This window comes from Silene latifolia, chromosome 4 (genome assembly GCF_048544455.1).
Source record: "Silene latifolia isolate original U9 population chromosome 4, ASM4854445v1, whole genome shotgun sequence".
Classification (NCBI taxonomy): Eukaryota; Viridiplantae; Streptophyta; class Magnoliopsida; order Caryophyllales; family Caryophyllaceae; genus Silene; species Silene latifolia.
The window spans coordinates 12,882,270-12,900,448 of record NC_133529.1 but is presented as its reverse complement, the minus strand read 5'-3'; the positions used below and the strand labels follow the sequence as shown (position 1 = coordinate 12,900,448).

The following is an 18,179-nucleotide window of genomic DNA, read 5'->3' as shown; positions in this document are numbered from 1 at the left end:
AGTAATAATTGTAATTTCTGATTTGGATAATTTCCTACTCGAGTTTTGGTGATTTCTGGAATTACTTTTCGTGATTAACTTCATCTTTTGAGATTTAGGGTTTAAATTCGTATTTTCAACTTAGATTTTCTAAAATCTGCTTTTGTATAGTGAACTTAACAATTTATAATTTCTGATTTGAATCGTTACTTACTTGAGATTTGGCAATTCTTTGGATTACTTTACATTATAAATTTTGTAAATTTTTCTATTTAAGAAAGACAAGGCAAGCTGAATTTTGAGTTTCGATGTTAAAAGGGTCGATTAGGTATTCCTCTATCCAACAACAATATATACATCTCTGTTCTACTGTCGAATTTTGAGTTTCTATATTCAGTGTTTCTCTTCCCAGCATTCCCGATTTGAAAATGATTCCTTGCGATCGATTTTTCCAGCTGAATTTATTCATATCAATTCTATTGTAAGTTTTATGGTACGCAATTAAACATCGGAAACTATCTATATGATTAACTCAAGATTGGTTTTGAATTCGTCATTAGGTTTGTTAAAGATAGTAAATGGTGGATTAGGGGTTTTCCCTATCAATGGGTCTTCTTTTAGTGGATCATAGATTGGTTTGAATATGGGTGTTCATTAATTCATTCACAAACCCAGTACTCATATTGTATCTGTTGTTGCTTGTATGGTAAGTTGGGTGTTTTTGGTTTTTATTTTTAATGTGCTCACTAATTTTGGTTTACACTGGAATCGCTATTGATTGCAATCTATTGGGGGTCATGGTTGCAGGTGGTTGAAAGTGGTGAGTGACAGTGGAAAGTTGGTGATTGTGGGACAGTTTCATTCCCCGTTTACACTTTCATTTCTTTTGTTTACTAATCATTTTTTTTTTTTCAGAATCTCCCCTTTATTTATTTGTTGGTACATCTTATTTGACTTTGTTTTTTGTTGGTTACGATGACGACCGAGATGAAGGCGGGAGGCATTGGTGTCGGTGATGATGATGATGATGCTCTCCCTTGCTAGCAGATAATATGTATGTGCTTTCATCATATGAGCATGTAGCTCTGACTGTGGTCCTCTACTCATCATGAAGGTATGATCCAGAGTTTGTATTTCTGCTACCATCACATTTGCGGAGAAAGGCAATAAGGTTTAAGGCTGACTTATAGGGAATCTCTCTCTGGTTTAATTATTGGAAGTCAGATCGATTTCTCGATATACGAAATATTTCGAGGGTAGTTATTAATATTTTTAACAAAATTCACTTGCCTGAAACTCAGAGTTCGATTTTCCCTTGCCTATTCGTTCGTAAAGTGGTGAACGCTTGAGCTCCCCAGTTGATTTTATTTTGTTCGCAACGTGGCAGGCGCTAGAGCTCTCCTGTTGAATTTATAAGACAAATTCGGTTTCTTAATATTATACTTATTCTAGCGACTGCTCTTCAGTACCTTGCGATCGGGCCGAGGTTTAACTAAATCCGGGGTTCCTTGCTGTAGTTAGGCAAACAGCAGGGAAACAGCCAATGTTTCTTGTCGTATTCACGGCCATATGTTCTCTGCCTGGTTAACAACCCGGCTAATAACAAATCCAAACATTAAGAAACCGAGTTTGTCTTCTATGTGGTCTTTTTTAATGCAGTTGCAGTTGTTGGGGACGAAGAATTTCATCCTCAAATTCGGCCTCCAGTGTCGGTTAGGTATTCATCTATTTCGTTTTCCTATGTGTGTCCTCTTAGTTTATTAGTTTGATTATCTTGTACATCACATTATGGTATTAGTTTGTTACTGTATTTACCATGGTGAATGATTGTGTAAAAGGGTGAACAACGTAGTTGGTGTACAACTTTTACAAAGAATTGTAAGCCACTTTTGTTTTAGGCCAACACTGATCATCCGACAAATCATGATCCCTTCATTTCAGGGGATTTCAAGTGATGTATAAGGAAGATCCGCATGTTACAAACAAGAATAAAATGGTGGTTGATCCTGCGGAATCGGGGTAATTTCTAAATTTTACATATTTTATTTGATGGTCACTTATAGGTGTTATTCTTCCTCTCCATTTAAGAACATGTTGAGCTCTGAGTCCAAAATATGTGGGCTGTGAGCAATCCTTGAAGCTATATTTCAAAAGCTTTATGAACCACTTTACATTCTGAATTTTTGAAGGGGTCGGGAGAGATGGAGAAAGAGAGATAGGGGAATGGATGTAGGGGAGGAAAGGAGGTGTAGAGAGTTCCTGTTTGGTTTTAGTCATATTAAGATTGAGAGATGGAGAGGGAGTAAGAGAGGCAGGATGGATGGGAAGGAGGAGGTACAGAGAGTTTGTGCTTGGTCATGGTCAAGATTGAGAGGGGGAGGTTTGGAGAGGGAAAGGGAGAGAAAGCGTCCGTGTTTGGCTTTGTTTAGGTTACCGTCTTATTTAGTTTTGAAAGTTAATATTTATTTATGTAATTAATTTATTTATGTGTTGCAATATTAGTTCCTGACAGTTCTACATAAATAAATTAATTTTTAATGTGTCTCGATATGGATTCTCGCATTAATCTATAGTAGTACTTATTATAGCATTTCAGTTACTCTTGTATGAGACTCAGTCTAATGCTAATATCGACCGAGAGACATATCCCACTGATATCGTCACTTATGTTATGTCCTGACCGATGTTATTTACTATACTAATTTGACATAGTAGAACTCACTTTTCCACAGGTGCGTGTTGCTGCCAAAGTCAACACAGTTATGATCGCTGTGTCCACATCGTTGGGAGCAGCAACAAGAAATTTGATTATGGTGGTATTATTACCCATGATTCCATTCAGCTTGAACAAAGACCCCACCCTGAGTGTTACCCACATGCCTTTCTCAACATTGAGCTTGAGAAATTTAACCAAATCATTATTGCCTATGAAATTGAACTGCATATACAGCAGGAAATTTCTTCCATTAGCTTCAGTTTTATAAAATGAATGCCATTAGATTTACACCAATTCATGTATGAGACTATCTTACAACACGCTTCTTGTGAGACCTTTCATATAAAAGGAATACATTAGAGGTTCGAGAACCAAATTAGTAGGTGTTCTTATCTTGCCTTTAACAGGCTCATGGACATTTCGAAAGGATTAAGTTTGGATCACATTCAGCCCTCCCTATTTGCATAGTGTGTCTCCCCACTTCCATATTTTAAAAATCTCAACAATAGCCATTCTATTAGTCTCCGGTACATTTTAATGCATCTGAATAATTTTATTGCATCTGAATCTATTCTTTTTTATTGCAAAGGAAAATGAATTGGGTGAAAAATCGATTCTCTCCAAGCTTCGTTTAGTAAAAGAGACGGTTTCAACCCAATCTAAAGTTATAAATTAGAGAAAACTAGCCTGGCATAAAAAAGTAGCCTTGATCTTGGAAGGTGGAATGGGAATTCAGGGAAGTCGAGATGAGTGTGGGAGCAGAAAAGACTGAAAAGGTGAAAATGTATGGGTCGCCGGCTCACAGCCAATAAGAGGTCTATATCCGTCAATGCACATCTCACTGTAGAGTCCTCTTAAATGGCTTAATTATCTTCCGATTATCCGCAAGCTTGATAGTTTAAAACGAGACGGAGATGGGCCTTGTGACTCTGAGTTATCAAATTTTACCATAGAGTTTGTACCTAAACAATTGTTACCTAAACAAATATTATAAAAAAAAAATTGAGTTATATGCAAGCTTAATATTTTCAAGATAGACGGAGATTGTCATTGGAACTCCGCGCGCAACGCGCGCGGAGGAACAACTAGTAATTTCCAAAAGTATAGTTCCTTGTAATGGAGAAGGATATATAGCTAATGACATTGCCCAATATCTTTGGAAAAGATAACATAACTCATTCAATAGTGAACTATATATTACTTGATAGTACGGTACATTGATGCCTAGACTATCCAACCATTATCCTAAATGGTTTCTAACAACATATTCTATTTCAATCAAAAGCGAGGACTAACTTGGTAGAAAATCAACAGTAATAAATGACCAAAAATATATGAACTCTTTACTCATTCAACGGTACTACATCTCAATATGGTTTGATTCGATTCGATAAATCATTGAGACATATACTTGCTTACTAAAAATATAGAGTTAGTTATTAAATACTCTGTATAATTTCTTTTTAAGTAGGACAGAATTAAAAGCAAGACTAATAATATAATAATACCTTTAAAATAGGAATAAAGATGCACATACTTGTGGAGTTGTGGTTACCTACTTAATCTATTTAGGGTAAGTAGGAGGAGATTATGAGATGTCACAAGTTTGTAACCTTCACAAGCAAAACAGACCGATAAAGTATAGGACCCAACAAACTTGTTAACATTAGGCTGAACATGAGGGAGTAATATTTAACGGTTATGATACATCAATTATCAATGAAATTATAAGTCAAGTTATATTAATAGTATTAATCTATTTCTTTAATCTAGCTTGTCAAAATTATTTTTTGTTTTAAATTTAAGACAGTCAGTAACGACGGAGTATCATTTAATTAAAATCTCAGTTGGTTTTTTTCTTTAGAAATTTTCTTTTTAAAAAAAAGCCATTCCTTCCCAATTAATTATCCAACCACAGTAAACGAAACCAAACGAACCTTTAAATCTTTAATTTAGTTTGATACTGTTCTCTGATGCATGTTTATTTATCTTCATTACATATAATCCTCCATCAAGCGTAAGATTTCCAAGACATGCATTGTTATTATTGGCTTCCTGTGAAAACAGTGCAAATATGAGTTAGTAAGGTTCATTGATGTCGGATGCCATAAAACCAACAGATATAATAATAATAATTATTATTATTATTATAAAGCATAATGACAATAAATGCATGTTGAAATTGGGACGGGAAGACAACGCAATTAGAAAGACTAAAAAAGTAAATCTTAAGATTTGTGTAAATTATTGAATTCTTTTTGTATTTATAGGATGGATTTAGGTTTGTCTTTTATTGCCTATCAAATACTCTACGTAATTGTTAATCAAATACTCTACCTAGTAATTGGACAAAAAAGATAAATTTTTAGTTAGATTAATATATTACTATATTAAATAGCATTAGTCTCTCATATTAATAGATTAATATATTACTTATATTAAATAGCATTAGTCTTTCATATAAATTGGACTCTCTATAATCGCTCGAAAAAAGCTTCCTTTATTAATATAGATAGACTAGGTTCGGTGCCCGGCTACGCCCGGGCTACCTTTACTTACCATTTAAATTTTATTTTCTATGAAATATGTTTCGCTAAATTTGTTTAACACATACATTTACAATTTATATCTTGAAATTATGATGAAATGTAAAATTAATCAACAAATTATGTGATACGTTCACCACTCCTGCTGTCAATATTATTACTTTCACTACATTCCCTGTTAATACTATTATGTTCACTACTTCTTTGTTAACCCGTTAGTTTTGTCAAACTCATATATTTAAATAAATTAATATTTCCTTAAAATTGAATTGTTAGTTAACTTTTCATACTCTCTCCGTTGTTCCTACTGTTACTTTCATTACATGTTTTGTGACTACTATAGTACTATTACTTTCACTACTCCCGCCGTCATAATTTTTTCTTTCACTACTCGCGCATTTATTATTGTTAATTTCACTACCCCATTGCTGTTAGTATGACATTCACTACTCCGGTTGCTATTATTGTTGCTTTTATTACTCACATGGGTGGTTACTATCATATCATAGTAGTTGATTATCTAGTTGTATTAAAGTTATATATTTAAATAAATCTTAGATTAGAATATTATTTAAGAGCAATCATTATTATTGGCTAATTAAATTACAAATCTAATGAACTATCGAAAATTATGTTTTTTGGAAATCTAGATTGATTTATTTACCTTTTAATAGTTTCCAAAATTTAAAATACTTATATTATATTATATTCATGTATGTTAAATAATTAAATCTTTATAGTAATTAATACCATAAGTGGGGCATGTTATTTTAAGGAAAATCACCATATTATAGTGTTCTCTAAATTTATACTTCAACAAAAACTATATAATATTTACATTGAAGTCCCTTGGTCGGGTCCATCACACGGTGCTATGATTAAAAACTATATAGTATAATTACTTTGTATAGATTTATTTAATTACATTGAAATCCTTTGGTTTCTGGAATTAATATATAGTACTAGTATTGGTGCCCGGCTTCGCCCGGGCTACCTCTACTTACCATTATTTTTTTTTTTATTAAATAAAATTACTTAAAGTTACATAACCCATAAATTTATCATTAATATATTTTTTATAATATATCCTAAAATTACGGTGAAATAAATTTGAGACAAATTCACTACTCCCGCTATTAATATTTTACTCTTATTAATGAAATAATAGTAATAATATTTCACTACTTGCCCGTAATCATTGTTACTCTTATTACTCCCGCCGTAATTATTGTTACTGTCACTACTACCACATTAATATTGATAATTTCACTACTCTCGCCGTAATTATTGTTAGTTTCATTATTGCCGTATTAATATTGATTATTTCACTACTCCCGTTGTTTCTACCTCTCTCACTAATCTCGTTGATAATATTGTTACTTTTACTATTCAAATGAGTGTTTACTATCATATAATTATATCCAATGTTACTACAATTCTTTTCTTTACTAACGAAATTACTTTTACTACTTAGGCATGCAATTTTAAAAGGATTATATATTTATATAAATATATTACATATATGCATTAAATCAAATCAAAAGAATTATGCAATATTATATATTATGGAATCTAACTTGAATTATTTATAACCTACTTATTATATTTTTGTATGTTAAATAATTAACATCTCTATATACATCTAATAAACTATAAAGTTTAATAAAATTGCATAGATTTTAAATTTAATATATAATTTTATGATGATAATAATTAATACCATAAGTGTACATGATAGAAGTATTAATTAATTATTTTATTTTAAGGAAATTGACCATCTTCTAGTCTTTTATAAATATTTAGGAAAATTACCAGGCATCTTCTTTCTTTTAGTCTCCTTGAAATTGATCATCTTAATTAATTATTTTATTTTAAGAAAATTGACCATCTTAATTAATTATTTTATTTTAAGGAAATTGACCATGTTTAGGAAAACTATCAAGCTTCTTTATAATTTAATTTTAACCCAAACTATATAATATTTGCATTGAGATCCCTTAATCGGGTCCATCACACGGTGTTATTGATTTAAAACTATATAGTATAATTAATTTGTATAACTTTCTTTAATTACATTGAAGTCCCTTGGTTTCTGGATTTAATATATAGTACTAGGTTTGGTGCCCGGCTTCGCCCGAGCTATCTCTATTTACCGTTAAATTTTATTTTCAATGAAATAAACTATGTTGGAGTTGTCTAACTCACACGTTTACTATTTATAATATATTTTTCTACGGCATATCCTGTAATTATGATGAAATGTTAAATTTATTTTCAAATTATGAGACACGCTCACTACCCCGCTATTAATATTATTACTTTCACGAGATTCTTTCTTAATATCATTACGTTCACTATTCCCGTGGTTATTATTGTTTCTTTTACTAATTCCTCTATTTTTTTTTGTGTTAACTTCATTATTCCCGTTAATTTTATCCGGCCTATATTTAAATAAATAAAATATTTCCTTGAGTCGATTGGTTATTTAATTGTTCATACTTTTTTCTCATTGTTACCACTGTTACTTTCACTACATTTGTAGTTACTTTCACTACTCCCACTATCATTATTATAACTGTCACTACTCCCACATTAATACCGTTAATTTTATTAATCTCGTTGCGCTGCTACTATTACTTTTACTACATTTAATTTAATGTATAATTCTATGATGATACTAATTAATTCCATAAGTGTGGCATGTTAAATTTAAGGAAAATCACTATATTCTTGTGTTTTCTAAATTTAATTACTTTAATTTAATGTAATTTCCATAAATATTCTTCAGCAATGCATCTTTATATTATACTTTTAACCAAAACTATATAATATTTGCATTGAGATCCCTTAATCAGGTCCATCACACAGTGCTATCGATTTAAAACTATATAGTATAATTAATTTGTATAGATTTCTTTAATTACATTGAAGTCCCTTGGTTTCTGGAATTAATATATAGTATTGATTGATTGATTGATAGATAGATATGTCTCTAAAACTCTCTTTTAGTTTAATTACATCTAACATGTAATAAACATAAACTAATATAACTTAAAAAGTTAAGTTACACAATTAAGTGTCAAATTCCAACAGGCATCCTTCTGAGCTTAGCTCTTATAACGTAAGACCTTCTTCTTCCTTACGAGTTTAGTTAAGAGCTTCTTCTTCCTTACAAGTTTAGTTAACAGCTTCTTCTTCTTCCTTACGAGTTTAGTTAAGAAAGTACTATATCATTTTCTAGCTCTAATGTCATTCGTCGTAGCTAACAAACACTCCACATACTTTCTTTCGATTTCTCAGGTAACGTCAGTTTGTAGATGTATCCTGATCAACTATCTGATAACTCAATATTTTACATACTTTAAACCCATATTTTTATCTCTTATTAAGTCTGAATTAATAGCTATTTTACGTACAATTCACTTGTTTTGAAATAAAATGGAATATTAGTTACTTTAAGTAATTTAGTGTCAATGTACAAAATTTGTCGAGATTTGATATTGCTCTCGTATTTTTTGTAATTATAGGTACCAAATGAAGCGGTAGCCGGATAAATTAAGAGTGGCTCAAGTGGAAGGAAATTAAGAGTGGGCCTCATACTCTTAATCCAAGTTAAGGTTTTAAAGGGAAGAAAGGAGTTGGGCAATGTTCAATCAAGTACTCTAGCCCAATGATCAGCATGAATTGTGATTTCCAAATACGAAACAAAAGGATACACACAACCACATAAATACGGAGTGCACATGCGAAACAAGGGGGGCCTTCATTGTTTTGTTGTCTTTGGGACAGAAGACGAGAGCAGCAGCAGTAGGATAAAATAGATAGTTTAGGTTTTAGTACCTTCAAAAAAAAAAAAGATAGTTTAGGTTTTAGTTCATCAAAAATCCAATAAAATTGTTCTTCCTTTTAATTATTTTTAACTTTAATTTTGTTTATCTCCTCAATTTTTAACACTTGTATGAAGATTTACCATCTTATTTCCTCCTTAATCCAATTGGATAACTAATTTTCTCTCCCTTTTTACTTCATTTCAAGTTATTATTTTTATCAATTTATGTAATTAGTTACTCAAAGTTTTAATCTTTACTACTCTTGTCATGTTTTGTGTTATAATTAGTGTAGTGGGTAGTATGTTTAGTGTTAACTCTTTTATGTTTAGTCATTAGATTCATCCCCCTACTACTAAGAGAATAAAATTTCTCTTAGTTTTCCCTCCAAAAGCCATATAGCTAAATAAGGTAATAAATAAAATATTCTTTTATTATATTATTATTATCTTTTCAATAAATTATCTTTTCAATAAATATATTCTTATAATTAAACTCTAATATTTTAATTAAATTCATTACTATAATTTTTCATTAAAATAAAAAAATTTGGTATTAAACTATTAAACTCTAATCTTTTAATTAAATTCATTATGGTTTTTCCATTAAAATAAATAAAATTAATATTAAACTATAAACTATAAGTTACTACATTTTTTAGTAATGCAATAATTATTACCGTAGAGAATAACTTGACACATGCTTACTACTAGCTTCGTGACAAAAAAAAACAAATTCATTAAAAAAAATCAAACTTAACTTAATTCTCTTTGAATAGTTTTCCATTTCATTTTTTTTGTTTCATATCAAAATACAATGTAGTGAAATATCCTCTCATCCTCCTATATACTAAGAGAATAAATCAATCCACAATTTTTCCTCAAAAATTCACCCATGTTTTAATAAGGAAACAATTGTATTTATGGGTGTTAACAAATATTTTCATTTTAATAAGAAAACATATGAGAATTGTAGTTATATCATGTGATAAATTTAAAGAGGTAACAATATAGTGGTCATGGAACACCTTTAACTTTTTTTTTAATTTGACACTTGACACCCTATATATATCAAGATATGTATGGATATTAAAAATAAGTTTTGTTGATAAAAAATTCCCCCTTCTACTAAAAGAATAGAAGCTCTCTAGATTTTTTCTCGCCTAAGTGAGATGCTCTATGATTGATCCTCACTCCTTATATTATACCATATTAATTCTTTCATAAATAGGAGATACTACTAAATTTTTTAATATACATTAATGAGATATTTTGATTTTGATTTTGATTTTGTTATACATGTGGGATTGCATTAATAATAATATGTTGATATGGGACAAAATATTCTACATACTTTTTTTCATAATTCTATTTTATGTCTTGTGATGATATAAAGGTACTACACTACTACAAGTTGATTATCTTTTTTTGCAAATTCTCTAATTTTATTATATAATTAAGTCATTACTTCAGTTTTTTTTATTTAGTAAATGTAATCATATAATAATAATATTTTTAATAATGACCTAACTTATATAATTAGGTTCAGTTAAAACGTCTAACTTATATAATTAGGTTCAGTTAAAACGTCTATCAAATATCTATATAACATTATTAAAAGGCTAGTCTAAAAAAAGCCACGTAGACAATGCCACATGGGATGAAAAAAAGCCACGTATGCAATAACAATGTGACTTGGCAAACTAATATGACATGGATTATCAATTTATTATTATATTGCATTAATTTAATTCACTTATTTCCTTTACAAATCCATCCATATTCCATTAGTTTAAAACTTAATTAACTAAAAAAAACTACAATAAAAAAATACGCATTAATTATAAGTTAATAATTTCAAGATATTTCATATGGAGTAGTATTATATGTATTTGAAATGAAAACGAATACATGAAATTAAGAACGAAGAAGAATAAATGAAGTTGAAAATAAAAAAAAATTGTACCTATACAATATAGTTAAAAGGCTACTAAAAACATTTAATTTTAATTCACATGCCAATTTTTTATTGGTAAATACTAATTCATCTATATTGATTACTTGATTATTTATTTATACAATATTATAAAAGTCTAGATTATGTATTAAAAAGTTATCTTTAAAACAGTCACATGCTTGTAAGCAAAAAAAAATTAAAAAAAATATTAATTGCAAACACAAAAAATAAATTAATACAAACTATTTATTTTCCTCTCATAAATTTGGTTATTAGTCTACTTATTTATTTAACCTTTAATTTCTTTTATTTAATAGGATGGTTTTCTGGTTTTTCTCTCACCATCATTATAATTTGTAGTTATCATAATTTTTTTTATCTCCCTTTTAATTCACAAAATCGTTCCTCTTCCCTCGAATAAATTGAATAAATTGTTGAATTTAATCAATAATTAATAACAAAAAGTTTCCTATATAACTATTATAACAATCCTAATTTTCATTTTTATTCAAAAAGTTGGAAGGTAAAGTATACATACATAGATAATTAAATGAATTCTTTTGCTTTTTATCCTTATTATGTTTTAAATTTATTAATAGTAAGAATGTTATTTAGTTATTGTTTTTGTGTTTGTATTGAAATTTCAGGAAGATGACATACTTAATTATCAATAACATTGCATGAAATTTATACTATCTAATTAAAAGGGTAGCTTAGAACATTCAATTTCATTTCACATGACATTTTCACACCCCATTAATTCTTATTCATTTTTATTGATTATTTAATTATATTGACAATATAACATGCATGGAATAATATTTGAATTTATTAAACTATAATTTATAATTAAAAAGTAAGCCAAAATATCTACCATCATCTGAATGTCATATTTTAAATTTCATAAGATAATTTCTAAACCACTCTTATGCAAAGTAGATTTTGTAAAAAAAAAAAAAAAAAAAAAAAAAAAAATAAGAATATGAATAAATCAAATCTTTTACATTCCATTTCTCCTTTCCTCCATATTTATGTCTATATTAAATTTCATAATAATGAGACAAATCTATAACTCAATAATCTAAATATAAAATATATAAATCTAATTAAAAGGCAAGCAAAACTTATACATTTCATTTCGCTTTATTCCTTATTAATGTTTATATTAAATTTCATAATAATGAAAAATGATGCTCAAAAGTCGTGAACCTTGATTGATATTTATGCCTATATTAATTTTGATAATAATGAAAAAAGGATGCTCAAAAGTCATAAAACGCATCCTCAATTCTTTATATATTTTTGATGGAAGACAAAATTTATAAGCCAAAATTTTTCTTATCTCTATCGTAAGTAGAACTAAATGTATCATTGAACTTTCCTATTATTCTATTAACATCAAGCCAAGTGTATTAAGATTTTAAAATTATTAACTAATTTATTTACTTTTTATGTAAGTTCAATTGGGTTATGAAATGTTCATCACATTTTCAATTTCATCGTTTGTGTTTGTTTTGTTCTCATTTAGGGGATATCAAGATTTGTGGTGTTGAGCTATTCAAAGGTAATACTCATTCTCTACGACTTCATTCTCATTCCCTTTTTCTTTCACTATTTAAGAGGAAACTTAAGTTAACAACGATAATATTGTATAAAACAAATTTCACAATTTTGTTGGTTAATTCAGACTAATTATTGAGTTACTTTTTTTTTATTATAGGGTCGATTCGTTGGAAAAAGAAGACTATATGAAGAAGTAAAATACTATGATAGCTTAAATAACTATATATTGGAGACTAACTGCAAGATTTACGACATCAACGTGAATGACTAATAGTTTTTTTTTTCAAATGTATATTTTTATTTTGGTATTTGTTTGTTTTTTTTTTCCCATCATTTTACCTTCGAAAAAATAGCAATATTCACCTACTTTGGCTTATTTAATTTATCGATTTTGATCTTTATGTTAACATGTAAATGCCTGTAATCTTAGTACGCAATCAATGATGAATTATTCATAAGGTGAGCTTACTATATGTTTTGATATTTTATAAAATTTCAATTAATAAAAACACTAGAAATATCACACTCAAAACAAAACATCCCGTGAATTTCACGGACCACAAAACTAGTTCTCTCTTATAACCCTTAAATATGTTACCAAGTTATAATGTTTAACGTCTTTGTACATTATTGTCTAAAAAATCGCGCATTTGCGCGGAATCTACACTAGTTAAAGTTTTAGTCTTTATTACCTTATCATGTTTAATTTCATGTTTAGTATAGTTTTTTAATGTGTCTTGTGTTAGATTAGTAATGTTTAGTTTATTATTATATTTGTTTAGTTTAGTTTAGTTTATAGTTTTAATCTTTCTTGTCTTAATTATATTTATTTCATCGTTATTGTTAATGAGTAGCTTAATCAACATGATTAGTGACTAGTCTCCTCATTCGGGTGCGATTAGACCCTAACATGAGTAATTTATCTAATTGAGTTTCATTAAATTAGTTGTTGAGGAGGGGTTGTTGGGTTTAAACAAAGGAATTGAATTGTTGTGTCTATTTGGGAGTAATTGTCGGTTTTGACCCTTGTCCACCAACGGGAGTTGGTTAGGTTGGGATTGATTACATTACCCCTTTTTAGTCGTGTGCCGACTTGGGTTGAGCCCGGGAGGGAGAACCCAAGTGAGGTGCCTTTGTTTTCCGGTTTGAAGTTCGCCTTCGGGAGAAGGGTAGGGATGACCGGGAGTTTATCGCGTGCTTAAGCTCTTGATCTTGATGAGAGGTGAGCGGAGTGGGCCCACTTTGGCGAGCCTTGAGTCTTGAGTCGGGGGAAATCGAGTCATGAGCCCGGGAGGGAGTTGATTCGGTATCACTAGTGTCCCACCATGAGCCCGAGAGGGAGTTGGTGGGCGAATTAGAGGCGTCTCCATGCACCCAATACACTTACCCCTTAACAACTAGTTGAAAGAACTCATGATTTATTACGAATGTCGGTGGTTGAGTCGTGCCCTAGGTCCTTAATTTATTGAGTAGAACCGCATTAAATTAGCTTGCTTTTATTCTTTAGCATTTGCATTAGTTATTTCAATTCACTTGTTATTTAGTTTAGTTTAATTAGATAATCAATCTTTCAATCATTGCTTGACTTAGCTAAACATAAGAATTTAGACAATTAGTAATCACCCCTAGCTAAACATAAGAATTTAGACAATTAGTAAATCACCTTTGCTCCTTGTGGTTCGACCTCGACTACCCTTTACTAGTTGAGAATTTGTTTGATCGGGTACGACGACCTCTACCCGCGTTATCACTATCATTGCACATAAATGATACTGAAGATTTGTACATCAAAAACATTAGTCTTAGGCTCCGTTTGGCACGACACTTCAGGTAGCTTATTTGACCAAAGTAGCTTATTTGACCAAAATTTCAGCTACCTGGTTTTTTTACAAGTGTTTGACAAGTAGCTTATTTGGTCAAATAAGGTACCTGAAATGAAATGCTACCTCAGGTAGCATTTGAGAAATCGACTAAAAATGACTTATTTTCCATTTGGTACCCCTTTATTCTATAATATTAAATAATTTTCATATCCTTTTACGTCATTTTACCAAAATCAAATACCTTTTTCAATTTGGTTTGCCAAACACATTTTTATATAATCGCTTAACTTATCGGTTTCGATTAGCTTTTTTCGTTTTTAAATACCTTTTCGGTTTCAAATTCTTTTCAGTAGTTTTGCCAAAACAGAGCCTTAATTAGCAACTTTGTCAGTATCCATTTTTTCGAGTATTAGTAGCCGAATCATAAAGGTATGCGTTTTTCATGAATGAAAGCATGGAACTCCTAGAACCCACATAATGCATCGTTCTGTAATAATACTCTTATTATTAATAAAAAAAATGCGTATAATTTTTCGAAGTGCTAAAGATCATATATCATCAAAGAAATAAATATGCATATGCCTTAATACGAACAGCCTATATGGCTATATGGTCACTGCCTTCTACGATATGCACCCTCTGCTAATAGTATGTGTCATCATTGACTTCGTCTTCATCTTTGTATTCTTTATTCAAGTGTTTTGAAGGCTCGGGTGGAGAAATCAACTTGGGCTCATATGTAATCACCACATCAAATTTTAAGTCTTTATACTTAATTGCATGGCAATTTCCTTTTTGAAAATCATAAATCCATAATCGATTACCATTCACATAAAGCAATAACTCCCCATTCGGCGTAAATCCCATGACATCCATATCCATAATCGAACTATGATTAGCAGTAGTATATAAACTCGGAATCGTGAACAAATTAGTCCACGATTCCGAGTTCCCATACTCCTTCATAACCCATACCTCTATTGACGAACTAAATCCATCACGAAAAACACAACCAAGTTGGTTTTCATCATCTATAGCCGCCAACCCAAGCAACTTTTTATCGTCACGATTGTTGTAAGGACGTTTCATTTGCTTAAATTTTTCGTCTTTCAGATCGAAATAAAGTATCTCCTTTTTTACAAACGGGTCTATAAAATCGTAAAATTCGACAACCCAATGTGGCAATCCATAAACGACCTTTCCGATATATAACCATCTGTCTAATAGACGAATACCCAAAGAGTCACTATTCACTGTCCCCCAACGACCATCCTTGAAATTGCAAAGGGAAACATGTATTGTTTCATATATTTCCAGGCGGTCAAAATTCGAGGGCGAAACGGGTGGGCTTTGATAGTTCGATCCAATTACCACTTTATACTCATCCCTTCCAACATCATAGCACAGCCCGTATAAAAGTCTATGTCCACCATCGTCGTCATGAATATACCAATTAACCGATGAATGTTTTCTTGTTAAAGGGTTCCATAATATCAACTGATCCTCGAATGATACAGCAACCAAACCATTATACGATCCAAAGATCCTCGGTTGAGTCCATCTAGGAGTATCTTTTACGGGGAGCCTCATAGACGTTAAATACGATTGTTCCTTTACAATGTTATTATAACTTGAGGTGTAAATCCTTGATTTCCTTTCCCATCTATCGTAATCAAAGATGAACAGATGATTACCCTCTGTTAATCGACGGTAATTATAATCATCATTTATGAAGTTTGGACAAGAAATTATGGAATTCCATTCCTTACACACTAATTTGGACCGTATCATGGCTTCATAGGACAACTTGTGAAATATTTCCTCCATGATATTTTGAGGAAGGTATAGCAATGGAACCCTTGTTTCTTTTCTTCTCTTTGACATTATTATAATAAATAATTATGCCAAGTTTTTGTGCATAGAGTTATAAGAATAAGAGTTGAGCTTTTATAGGGTTTATGTATTGACTTCCTTGTTCACCAAGGAGATCTTCTAGGTTATTACTCGTATTAGGTATTTAGGTAAATCCAATAATCAATCAATACATACATACAGTCCAACTTTTTTAGAATTCCTATATATAAAATAATTTCCAACTTTTTAAGAATTCCTATATATAAAATAATTTTTATATAAAATTATTATCATTATCCTAATAAGTGTAGATCTAGCTTTTCCTCTTAATAAATTATGAGAAAATTATCCTAATCAAAGTAGATCTTGTAACACCCGCAAATTTTCTAATCTCATTTTTTTTTCACTTTTAAATTATGAGATGTAATTTTAATCCTTCAAGTACGGATTTGATTTAATTATTTAATTAAATTCGTTTTATAATCGGTGTTCGCTCTTGATGCGTAATTTATCCTTTTTGACTCGTAATTTAATTCCGTCAAACCCGTAATATTTTGTAATTGTCTTATACATATATTATAAGATCAAAGTGATCCCTACATAATACACCCACCAGATTTTAGAGGCCATCTAGCTTGCCTCCTACATTTTATTTTATTGCAAAAACAACCCTAATCTATACCATAGTTCGGCCCCTTTTCTTCATAGCTTCCTTATTTTATTTTTGGGTGGAATTTACCAATAATTGTGCCTTGCTTTGGCTGGTCACTTGCTCTATTTAAAGGACTCCATTTTCCTCTTCATTTCTTACTACAAACTACTACAATTCATACTTCAAAGCTCTTGCAATTTGAATCAATTCTTCTACTCTTTTTACTAGTTTACAAGCTTGTTTTCCACCATAATTTAGGAGAAACATATCAAGAGAATTCATCCTATTCCTTTCCTTCAAAACTCTAATTGTTATTGGTAATCTCTTCTACTTTGGTAAGAATAGTAATAATAATAGTCAAGGTAGTTTTATAGTCATCATAGTTTTATTTCATATACTTAATCGTGACATATGGAGCAATATACCATATGTGTTTTTATTTTATAGGTTATCAAGAAGACTCTGAAGAAGACGAGTATTTAATCGACTCGGACCTTGACAACTAAGGTAACAAAGGACGTTACTCGGTGTTACCATATATTTGTTGTAGTTGCTTGTGTTAAGAACTTTGACATTTAGAGGACTTACTAATAATTTGGACTATAAATTGATAATAACCAATTTCGAAATTATGAGTAAAATGGCTATAAATTACTTTTCTGGAACATTTGACATATTATAAGTCACCATGAATTTTTATAGTAATTGTTTCGCATTTAAAGTATTTATTTCGTATTTTACATTATTGTTGCAATTCTTGCAAATATAGTATACTTGGACTGTTTTAATTAGTTTTAAAATACTTATACTAAATTAACAATTTATGAAATTTTAATATAAGGCTGAGACATTATATATTACGGTTGTGTTAAATTTTTAGCCCTCGAAACCTTCATTTCGTAATTTAAAGTAAATTGGAAGTTTTAGTCAAAACCGAAATTTGATAAACGATTCTGACAGTCTGTTTGTAAAATTTATATCCCCTGTTTATATTTCGAATAATTAAAAATGTTGTGAATAAAGTCCTGTTATTTTCAAGACTAGGATCTACACAAAAAATTTCATATCATTTGGACGTGTGGTTTGATCAGAAGAAAATATTTGTGAACATCTATCCAGAATACAACAATTCTGTCTTTAGCTCAAAGTTTAATTTGAAAAACATATTTATCCTTCGAAACATAAGCTTATATATTTCATGAATAAACTTTAGGATGTCTAGTATCCTGTAAAATTTTAATTTACCTCAAAATATATTCTAAA

The 18,179-nt window shown here is 30.0% G+C and overlaps 1 protein-coding gene and 1 long non-coding RNA gene across 2 annotated transcripts; one reads left to right on the top strand and one right to left on the bottom strand.

Moving 5' to 3' along the window:
- Positions 1-809: 809 nt before the first annotated feature.
- On the top strand, positions 810-3,139 carry LOC141652085 (uncharacterized). Its single transcript, XR_012546963.1, has 4 exons — positions 810-1,093; positions 1,639-1,696; positions 1,921-1,998; positions 2,712-3,139. It is a non-coding gene; the product is annotated as an uncharacterized LOC141652085 (long non-coding RNA).
- Positions 3,140-15,052: 11,913 nt separating this feature from the next.
- LOC141651083 (F-box protein CPR1-like) lies at positions 15,053-16,000 on the bottom strand. Its single transcript, XM_074458808.1, has one exon. It carries the CDS (start codon positions 15,998-16,000, stop codon positions 15,053-15,055), a length of 948 nt encoding a protein of 315 aa, XP_074314909.1.
- Positions 16,001-18,179: the final 2,179 nt, after the last annotated feature.